This window comes from Bubalus bubalis, chromosome 2, assembly GCF_019923935.1.
Source record: "Bubalus bubalis isolate 160015118507 breed Murrah chromosome 2, NDDB_SH_1, whole genome shotgun sequence".
In the NCBI taxonomy this organism is placed as follows: Eukaryota; Metazoa; Chordata; class Mammalia; order Artiodactyla; family Bovidae; genus Bubalus; species Bubalus bubalis.
In genome coordinates this window covers 150,265,542-150,276,650 of record NC_059158.1, presented here as the reverse complement: position 1 = coordinate 150,276,650, position 11,109 = coordinate 150,265,542, and the positions used below count along the sequence as shown (strand labels likewise).

At 45.7% G+C, this 11,109-nt stretch overlaps 1 protein-coding gene across 4 annotated transcripts in view; it reads left to right on the top strand.

Moving 5' to 3' along the window:
* Positions 1-6,257: 6,257 nt before the first annotated feature.
* Positions 6,258-11,109, top strand: part of ACADL (acyl-CoA dehydrogenase long chain) — a 43,213-nt gene continuing 38,361 nt past the window's right edge. For 2 of the 4 annotated variants that reach the window (XM_006073192.4, XM_006073191.4), the window contains exon 1: positions 6,262-6,537. In XM_006073192.4, coding sequence (XP_006073254.3) covers positions 6,461-6,537 — 77 coding nt within the window. In that variant the 5' untranslated portion in view covers positions 6,262-6,460. Of the gene's footprint in view, positions 6,538-11,109 lie in introns of all 4 variants that reach the window. The other 2 variants (XM_025278180.3, XM_025278181.2) reach the window with 2 other exon arrangements.

Here is an 11,109-nt window from a genome sequence, read left to right as displayed (position 1 = left end):
CTCCTGGAGTTCACTCAAACTCACATCCATTGAGTCGGTGATGCCATCCAGCCATCTCATCCTCTGTCACCCCCTTCGACTCCTGCCCCCAATCCCTCTCAGCATCAGAGTCTTTTCCAATGAGTCAACTCTCCGCATGAGTTGGCCAAAGTACTGGAATTTCAGCTTTAGCATCATTCCTTCCAAAGAACACACAGGGCTGATCTCCTTTAGAATGGACTGGTTGGATCTCCTTGCAGTTCAAGGGACTCTCAAGAGTCTTCTCCAACACCACAGTTCAAAAGCATCAATTCTTCAATGCTCAGCTTTCTTCACACTCCAACTCTCACATCCATACATGACCACTGGAAAAACCATAGCCTTGACTAGATGAACCTTTGTTGGCATAGTAATGTCTCTGCTTTTCAATATGCTATCTAGGTTGGACATAACTTTCCTTCCAAGGAGTAAGCGTCTTTTAATTTCATGGCTGCAATCACCATCTGCAGTGATTTTGGAGCCCCCCAAAAATAAACTCTGACACTGTTTCCACTGTTTCCCCATCTATTTGCCATGAAGTGATGGGACCAGATCCCATGATCTTAGTTTTCTGAATGTTGAACTTTAAGCCAACTTTTTCATTCTCCTCTTTCACTTTCATCAAGAGGCTTTTTAGTTCCTCTTCACTTTCTGCCATAAGGGTGGTGTCATCTGCATATCTAAGGTTATTGATATTTCTCCTGGCAATCTTGATTCCAGCTTGTGCTTCATCCAGCCCAGCGTTTCTCATGATGTACTCTACATATAAGTTAAATAAGCAGGGTGACAATATACATCCTTGACATACTCCTTTTCCTAGTTGGAACCAGTCTGTTGTTCCATGTCCAGTTCTAACTGTTGCTTCCTGACCTGCCTACAGATTTCTCAAGAGGCAGGTCAGGTGGTCTGGTATTCCCATCTCTTTCAGAATTTCCCACAGTTTATTGTGATCCACACAGTCAAAGGCTTTGGCATAGTCAATAAAACATTATTTCTGTTATTACCCAAAGTGGGTCTATGACAATGAAATGTTTACCATTGGAAACACTCCAAACTGTTCTTATGGAGGACTAGGGGAGGAAATCAGTGACTTGCATTCCTCAAAACAGTAAGAGGATAAGGTTTATGGCTGCTTCACCAGGTTCCCAATCTCAGGGCACAGGCTTGGATTGCTTTACATTATGATATCTATTCCCATCTGTGGTGAACAGACCATCAATGAGTTAAGATTACAACCCCTTAATCCTACCCAGCACTGGTCATACTGGACAACTTGAGGATGCCCAACTCCAGTATGGGGTTCCAAGGAGGTCGACCTGCCTTGACCTGCCAATGGATCTGGTCCTAGAAAGTTTGTCACGCCTCAACCTGCTCTGGGATCTGCCAGTCCAGGGATCCCAGGAGGTTGACATGCCTCAACCTGCCCAGGGACCCAATTCTCGGGAGGCCTACATGCTTTGCCCTGCCCAGGGATTCGATCTCCAGGAGCTTGTCATGCCTCAGCCTCCCTGGGAATCTGCACCCTGACCCAAGAATGCCTGGTTCTCAGATTACAACAGTACTGGGTAGGATAAGTTTCAGAACGACTCATCCCTAAGGAAGTCCACCCATGGAAATAGGAGGAGGCCTATTAGTGGTGGGACTGTGCCCAGTCTCAGCAGTAACTCAGGAGCCCAACAAGAACCCCATTGCCTTTCCGGAAAGCCTAAAAGAGGCCCTCTAAAGTTTACCAACCTGGACTTAGACTCATACGAGGGACAGGTGATTTTAAAGGACAAATTCCTCTCCCAATGTGCATCACTCTGCTGCCTCTTTAGATGAGATTGTCCAGATAGTCACCAATATCTTTTATAACAGAGAACAGGAAAGGGAGGCCAAGGCCCAGGAAAGGAAGAGAAGGAAAGAGACAAGGTATGCCCAGATGCTGGCCGCCCTCCAGGGAAGCCATATGGCACACTGCAAGTCCTTGAAGGACAAGGCACGAGGCAAATGCCTAATCTGTAGATAGGCTGGACAATGGGCCAACAAGTGCCCAAACGGTAACAAGCCTCCTAAAATGGCTGGCTAAAAATGCCATCAATTGGGACATTGGTCAACACGCTACCCTTGGGATCCAAGAGCCTCAAGGTCAAGCGCCAAGTGTTCCCTCACAATTGTTGAATAGTACTGAAACAGCCCGTTCCAGCCAGCCTGCCTGTCACAGGTAACCATCACGGGCCTTGAGCCAAGGGTGCAGCTGGCTGTGGCAGGTAGGTTTGAGAATTTCTTGGTTCACACAGGGGCTACCTGCTCTGTCCTGACCTCCTACTCCAGAGCCTTTTCCTCCAAAACCTGTACCATTTCAGGTGCTACAGAAAAAACAATTACAAAACCTGAGCACTTCTTTGTTGCTGGGATGGACAAATATTTTCCCACCAGTTTCTGGTGGTCACTGAGTGTCCTACTCCCTTATTGGAAAGAGATCTTTTGAAATCTTGCAGCTATTGCAGTCCTGATAGAAGATGCTTTAAAACTCTCTCTTGGGGGCAAACTAACTATTTTTACCAGCCACCAAGTGAAACAACTTCTGAATGGGAGAGGCCACTTATGGATGTCTGGTCAAAGGATCCTCAGATTTCAAGTAGTGCTGATGCAAAATCCAGGCCAGACTATATCCCCTTGTGAGGCTCTTAACCCAACTACCCTCCTGCCTATCCCCAAGGGCTCTCTCCCCTTTCATTCTTGCCTGGAAACTTTGGACCACTGGACAAAATCCCAAGAGGGATTGTCAGAAGATCCTCTGACCAATCCTGATGAAATCTGGTACACTGAATGAAGCAGCTTTGTCTTGAATGGAAAAAGAAGACCTGGATATGCAGTAGTCTCCAATTTTGAGACCATAGAAGCTAAACCTTTTCCATCAGGTACTTCAGTGCAATTAACTGAGCTCGTAGCCCTGACTTGAGCTTTCTAGCTGGAAAAAGGAAAAAGAGTAGCCATTTACACTGACTCCAAGTATGCCTTTCTGGTGCTACATGCACGTGCTGCTATTTGGAAAGAAAGATGCCATTCCAAGGGTCCCCAATCAAGTATGGTGACCAAATCCTTAGGCTCCTGGAGGTAGCCCATCTGCCCGCTGAGGTTTCAGTCTCCTGTTGTAAAGGACACCAAAAAGGGAGCATGCAAGTGGCACAAGGGAAACAAGCAGCCAATCAGGCAGCTAAGAAAGCAGCATTATGGAGTAATGACCTAAGAGAGGTTGCCACCTTAGTTCCACAGACTAATTTGGCAGAAACTCCTTCATATACTGAAGGTAAGACTCTTAAAGCTAAGAGTGAGGGTTTTCAAGATCATATGGGGTGGTTCCCAAAGGAGGGACTCCTTTTTCTGCCTGGGGATCTTCAATGGAAGTTGGTTAACTCCTTACATGTCATCACTCATTTTGGGGAGAAGGCCCTCCAAAGATTACTAGAAAGGTCTTTCAGAGGAACAGGCCTTCAAACGACTATTAGGCAAGTGGTCTCCTCTTGTCCCACGTGCCAATTAAACAACCCCCAAGGAGCTTTAAGACCCCAGTTGGCCCAGCCTGTGCAATGGCATGGGACCTACCCAGGAGAGGACTGGCAGATGGACTTCACCCAGATGCCATTTCTCAATGGTATAAATACCTATTAGTCATGATTGATACATTCACAGGATGGATTGAAGGCTTTCCCACTCAGATTGAGAAGGTTGAGCAGGTGGTAAAGAAAAAAAAAATTGCTCCATGAAGTTATTCCAAGATTTGGTCTGCCCAGGTCATTACAAAGTGACAATGAGACATAATTTACTTCTAAGGTCACCCAAGAGGTCTCCAGAGCATTGGGCATTACTTATTACCTCCATTGTGCCTGGAGGCCTCAGTCTTCAGGAAAAATAGAGAGAGCCAACCAATTCTTAAAATCCGTGATAAAAAAGATAACCCAGGATACCTCCCTTGGTTGGAAGTAGGCTTTACCAATAGCTCTCCTCCATACCCGTATTGCCCCTAAGGAACAGGTTGGCCTTAGTCCTTATGAGATGCTATATGGGAGGCCTTTTGTTTATGTCAATGACCTCTTCCTAGATGTAGAGGCTCAGACCCTCTGATCTTACACCAAGACCATTGGACAATTCCAACAAAATATACACTTGTGGGGTGTCAACCAGGACCCAAAAGATTCTAAAGAGCCACCACTATATATGCTCAATAACCTCAGATATGCAGATAACATCACCCTTATGGCAGAAAGTGAAGAAGAGCTAAAGAGCCTCTTGATGAAAGTGAAAGAGGAGAGTGGAAATGTTGGTTTAAAATTCAACATTCAGAAAACTGAGATCATGGCCTCAGGTCCCATCACTTCATGGCAAACAGATGAGGAAACGATGAAAACAGTGACAGACTTTATGTTTTTTGCGATCCAAAATCATTGTAGACTGTGACTGCAGCCATGAAATTAAAAGAGGCTTACTCCTTGGAAGAAAAGTTTTGACCAACCTAGACAGCATATTGAAAAGCAGAGACATCACTTTGCAAACAAAGGTCCATCTAGTCAAGGCTATGGTTTTTCCAGTGGTCATGTATGGATGTGAGAGTTGGACTGTGAAGAAAGCTGAGCGCCGAAGAATTGATGCTTTTGAGCTGTGGTGTTGGAGAAGACTCTTGAGAGTCCCTTGGACTGCAAGGAGTTCCAACCAGTCCATTCTAAAGGAGATCAGCCCTGGGTGTTCATTGGAAGGACTGATGCTGAGGCTGAAACTCCAATACTTTGGCCACCTCATGCAAAGAGTTGACTCATTGGAAAAGACCCTGATACTGGGAGGGATTGGGGGCAGGAGGAGAAGGATGATATGGCTGGATGGTATCACCGACTTGATGGACATGAGTTTGAGTGAACTCCGGGAGTTGGTGATGAACAGGGAAGCCTGGTGTGCTGCGATTCATGGGGTCGCAAAGAGTTGGACACGACAGAGCGACTGAACTGAACTGAACTGAACTGATGTGAAGTAAATCAGTCTGCAATGTTAGAAAATAAACTCCATGGAACAGTATGGAGGTTCCTTAAAAAACTAAAAATAGAACTACCATATGATCCAGCAACCCTACTCCTGGGCATACATCAGAGAAAGTCATAATGCAAAAGAATACATGCACCCCAATGTTCATTGAAGTATTATTCACAATAGCCACGCTATGGAAATAACCTAAATATCCATCCACAGAGGAGTGGGTAATGAAGATGTGGCACATACATACAATGGAAGATTATTCAACCATAAAAATAATGAAATGATGTCATTTGCAGCAACATGGATGGACCTGGAGATTATCATACTAAGTGAAATCAGACAGAGCAAGACCAATACCATGATTATTGCTTATATGTGGAGTATCAAAATGATACAATTGAAGAACTTTCTTACAAAAGGGAAACAGACTCACAGATGTAGAAAACAAACTTACCAGAGGATAAAGGGAAGGGAAGGATAAATTGGGAGATTGATGTTGACATAGACACACTACTATATATAAAATAGGTGAGTTTTGGAAAACAAAAAATAAAATCGATAACTAATAAGGCCTACTATATACCACCTGTACCTCTACTCTGTAATGACCTATATGAGAAAAGAATTTTTAAAAGTGTTTATAGGTATATGTATAATTAATTCACTTTGCTATGCAGCAAAAACTAACACAACATTGTAAATCAACTATACTCCAATAAAATGTTTTAAAAATGGAGTATAAACTACACAAATTTTGAACTGGTATGCTGTGCACCAGCCTGGAGGACAACCCAAGCTAGTATTCTTGCCTGGAGAATCCCATGGACAGAGGCGCCTGGCGGGCTTCAGTCCATAGGGTCCAAAGAGTCAGACAGGACTGAAGCGACTTAGCACGCAGGCACGTTGTGCACCTGACACTAATACTGTCAATCAACTACTTCAATTAAAAAATAATAATAATAAGGAAAAAAAATCCTAAAAAGGAAAAGAAAAGATACTTCATGTAAGTTTGTGAGTTTGTGTTTGGGTGTATTCCTGAGGCTCCAGAACTTACACCGGTTCCTCAAAGCGGTTCAGAACACTGAAAAGAACTGCTTAGATACACAACGCCTTAGGAAAAAGTAACAATTTCCCGCTTGGAGTCTTTCCTTTGGTAAGATTCCAGGGGCTGGGCGGGGCGGTGGGGGGGCGTGTCCCGGGGGGCGTGTCCCAACGCTGGGCGACTCACCACCGCAGACACTGGGGATGGGAGATTGCAGACACCGCTCCGGAAGCACGCTCAGGGTGCCTGTACCAGGGCGGCTGCGCGACGCTTTGCGGGCGGGACCGGGGGAAGGTTCAGGGAGAGTACCCTGGCCGGGCCTCTCGCCCTGCGCGCTCTGAGTCCCGAGGAGACGTGTCCGTTGCCCCTCCGGCAGCCCTCGCTGTCCCAGCCATGGCCACGCGCCTCCTCCGCGGGACCCTGCGCTTGTGGGGTGGCCGCGCTGCACCGTGCCTGCCGCCGGCCTCGAGGTGAGTGCCGGCTGGGCTCCAGCTAGTCCGGCCCCGGGGCTGCAGGGCCGGGCGGCGACCCGCACACCACTCCTGGGGACTGGAAGCCAGGCGGCCGCGCTCTCGGGGCCGGCGGTCTCGCCACCAGGGGCTGCGGCTTAGCTGTGGGGGCGAAAGTGGGTGGGAGAAGAGGCTGGGCCTTGCCCCTGGACTCCCAGAACCTGGTGGGACCCACAGCGGTTAGCAGGGCGGGCGCCGGCCTAGCAGCCTCAACGCGAGCACAGCCAAAGGCGGAGGGAGGCGCGGGGGGGGGATCCCCCAATACTCCTGTGGCTCCAGTCTAGCCCGTCTGGATCCGAGGGCCGCAATGGGCACTGAGAGTCCGCATTTCCTAGAGTTCTTATGAAGCGTCGACGCACCCTCGGACACAGTTGGCAAGAGTTCGAGGCGCGACCTCTGGCCCAATTAGATCTGTGCCAGAAGGCACAGCCAACTTGTGAACTTGTGAGGGGGACTTTCACTGCCTCCCAGACCTCTAGAAAAGAAAGCACATGCAGCGATGCTGGCCTAGAGAAGACATCCCAGGACAGGAAAAGACCTGGTGATGGCCGCATTAGATAAGGAAATTAAGACTTAACAAATCCTTTAGTAAGTTAAATGCGTGGGAATTAATGGAGACAGTTTCTAAGTGACTCGGTGATTATTAAGGTAATGTTTCGATTACCTTCCGATACCGGCTGACACCTCAAATACAGTCATTGGATAAATAAACTGGAAGTACTTGTTTATTTATTCATTCCCTATGTAAAAAAAGTGACACGATGAATAAATCAACTTATGGCGGCATTATGGCGACTCTGGCGCAGTGGTAAAAAATCCGGCCTGCCAATGCAGGAGAGGTGGGCTACAGTCCATGGGGTGGCAAGAATCAGATGGGACTGCACACACACAAGATGCTGTGGGAATGGAAACAAATTTCCTGCTGCTCCTGAGGAGGGCTGGGAAGGCTTCATGGAGGAGTAACTTTACTTTTCGATACACATACTTTTCTAAGCTCTCCCCCAAACTTCATAAGACAGTGATGCTCAAATTTTTGGATTGTAAACTTTGTGCTGTTAAACTTTGTTGTTTAGTCGATAAGTCTGTCGGACTCTTTGTGACCGCAGGGACTAGCCTGCTGGGCTCCTCTGTCCATGGGATTTCTCTGGCTAGAATACTGGGGTGGGTTGCCGTTTTCATCTTTAGGGCATCTTCCCCACCCAGGTTTTGAAGCCACATCTCCTGCTTGGCAGACAGATTCTTTACCACTGAGCCACCTGCAAAGCCTGCTGTGAAAATGAGAGGGCCTCAAAGATCTTTTGTTTACCTCAGTTTTATCTATGGACATTGATGTCAACAGATATCTACAAAACTGGAAAATATTTTTTTTATGTACCAAAAATCTTTATTCTCACATCTGATACTGAATCTGTGGCTGCAAGTAATATGTCACAATTTTGAGAATAAAATGTCCCATTGTCTTCATTCTTTGGAAGTCTTTAGTCACAAAATTACACCTTATTTTCATAGCAAGATAAGGGAATTAGGTTGGAAGGGGATTAAGGAGTTACACTGATGATAAAAGGGGAGAACTTTTCTGAGCATATCCTTTCAGATTAATTTACAAAAGTAGTGACAGAACCATGATTTCAGTGAAAATCAACATAAGTTATACCTTAAAAAAAAATCAGTTCAGAAATACTAGGTGTAAGACAAGCGTGCAAAATTCGAAAATGTGAAATTTTACAAATATTTAGTTCACATAAAAGTAGCTCATTACATGTTAACATAAACAACATTTTTACAAAAAGCAACTTTTCCACAAAGAAAAAAGTGAGAAGAGTGACGTTGTTTTGCACTTTTGTAGATCCCTTAATATCTGGCTTACTAGAAGACAGCCTGATTTTCTTTTTCTTTTTTTAAACTTTTTATTTTATATTGGCATATAGCCAATTAGCAATATTATGATAGTTTCAGGTGGACAGCAAAGGGACTTGGCCATACATATACATGTATCCATTCTCCTCCAAACTCCTCTCCCATATCAGTCAATCAGTTCAGTCGCTAAGTTGTGTCTGACTCTTTGTGACCTCATGGACTACAGCACACCAGGCTTTGCTGCCCATCACCAACTCCTGGAATTTGTTCAAACGCATGTCCATTGAGTCAGTGATGCCATCTAACCATCTCATCCTCTGTCGCCCCCTTCTCCTCCTGCCTTCAATCTTTCCCAGCATCAGGGTCTTTTCCAGTGAGTCAGTTCTTCACATCAGGTGACCAAAGTATTGGAACTTCAGCTTCAGCATCAGTCCTTCCAATGAATATTCAGGACTGATTTCCTTTAGGATTGACTGGTTTGATCTTGCAGTCCAAGGGACTCTCAAGAGTCTTCTCCAACACCACAGTTCAAAAGCCCCTCCCATATAGACTGCCTCTAACACTGAGCAGAGTTCCCTGTGCTGTGTATGGTAGATCCTTGTTGGTTATCCATTTAAAATATAGCAGTCTACATGTTGATCACAAACTCCCTGCCTATCCCTTCCCCTATCCTTCCCCCAAACATTCCCCCTCCTGAGTTCCTTCTCTTAAGTCTGTAAATTAAGACTGCCTGATTTTCATACCTGCTTCTTCATTGTCTATTGTGATGTTTTGGTTGATGGATGGGAAGAATGAGCTTCCCAGGTGGCGCTAGTGGTTAAGAACCCGACTGCCAAAGCAGGAGATGTAAGAGACACAGGTTCGATTCCTGAGTCGGGCAGATCCTCTGGAGAAGGGCATGGCAACCCATTCCAGTATTCTTGCCTGGAGAATCCCATGGACAGAGGAGCCTGGAAGGCTCCAGTCTATAGAGTCACATGGAGTTGGACACCACTGAAGCAACTTAACACACACATAGGAAGAATATTGGAACAGAGGACCCGAGGGACCCTCTAAATCGGTCAGAGGCTCTAGGTTTATTATAACAGGTGTCGACCGAAAAAATATAGTCACAATCTGAAAGTAGAGAGTCATTTTATTTGGTGGAAATGTTTAGGACTCCAAGCCCAGGAGACAGCCTCTCAGAAGCTCTCAGAAAACTGCTCCAAGGAGGCAGGAAAGGAGTGAGGCTATATATAAATTTGCGACAAAGACAGACAGCAGTCTGAGCATCAAAGATCAGGTATCAAATTAAGGAATTTAGCATTCTATGTATGGGAAGAGGCAAGCCTCTTGGCTCAACGAGTTCATTCCTTCATATGCACCTCAGCTCTCTGGGGCCAATCCTGTTTCTTTGTTCACCTTGCTTCTTGCATTCCCCCAGCTCCTCAGCAATCACTGTTGGGGATGGCAACATCTGCTGGATCTCAGTTTGGGGAGCCTTCTTTCACTTTTGGAGGCCAGAAATCACTGATGGCTGTGACATTTCTTGTTGGTTAATATGGCAGGAGATATTTTCATTTCACACAGGCTTCTGAAACTTTAAGGTGCATGTGAATCATTTAGGATAAAATATTAAAATACAGTGAGGCCTCAACAGCATGTATTTGAACTTCGAGGGTATACTTACATGAGAATTTTTTTCAGTAGTAAACACTACAGTACTACACAGTCTTTGGTCGCTTGAATCCAAGGATGCAGAACTGTGCTCTGGAGGAATCTCAATAATGGAGAGCTGATGATGGGGTACATGTGGATTTTTGACAGTGTGAAGCTTGGGTGTCCCTCACCCCTATGTTGTTCATAGGTCAAATATGCTGACTGATTCAATAGGCCTTGGATGAGACCTGAAATTATGTATTTATCACCAGCTCCCAACCTGAAGGTACTGGTGGAGACTGTCTCCCTTCTTTTATAATGTAAATGAGGCTTATGGCAGAAAGTGAAGAGGAACTAAAAAGCCTCTTGATGAAAGTGAAAGAGAGTGAAAAAGTTGGATTAAAGCTCAACATTCAGAAAATCATGGCATCTGGTCCCGCCACTTCATGGGAAATAGATGGAGAAACAGTGTCAGACTTTATTTTTTGGGGGCTCCAAAGTCACTGCACATGGTGACTGCAGCCATGAAATTAAAAGACGCTTACTCCTTGGAAGGAAAGTTATGACCAACCTAGATAGCATATTGAAAAGCAGAGATATTACTTTGCCAACAAAGGTCCGTCTAGTCAAGGCTATGGTTTTTCCAGTGGTCATGTATGGATGCAAGAGTTGGACTGTGAAGAAAGCTGAGTGCTGAAGAATCGATGCTTTTGAACTGTGGTGTTGGAGAAGACTCTTGAGAGTCCCTTGGACTGCAAGGAGATCCAACCGGTCCATTCTGAAGGAGATCAGTCCTGGGTGTTCATTGGAAGGACTGATGCTGAGGCTGAAACTCCAGTACTTTGGCCACCTCATGTGAAGAGTTGACTCATTGGAAAAGACCCTGATGCTGGGAGGGATTGGGGGCAGGAGGACAAGGGGACGACAGAGGATGAGATGGCTGGATGGCATCACCGATTTGATGGACATGAGTTTCGGTGAACTCCGGGAGTTGGTGATGGACAGGGAGGCCTGGCGTGCTGCGATTCACAAGGTCGC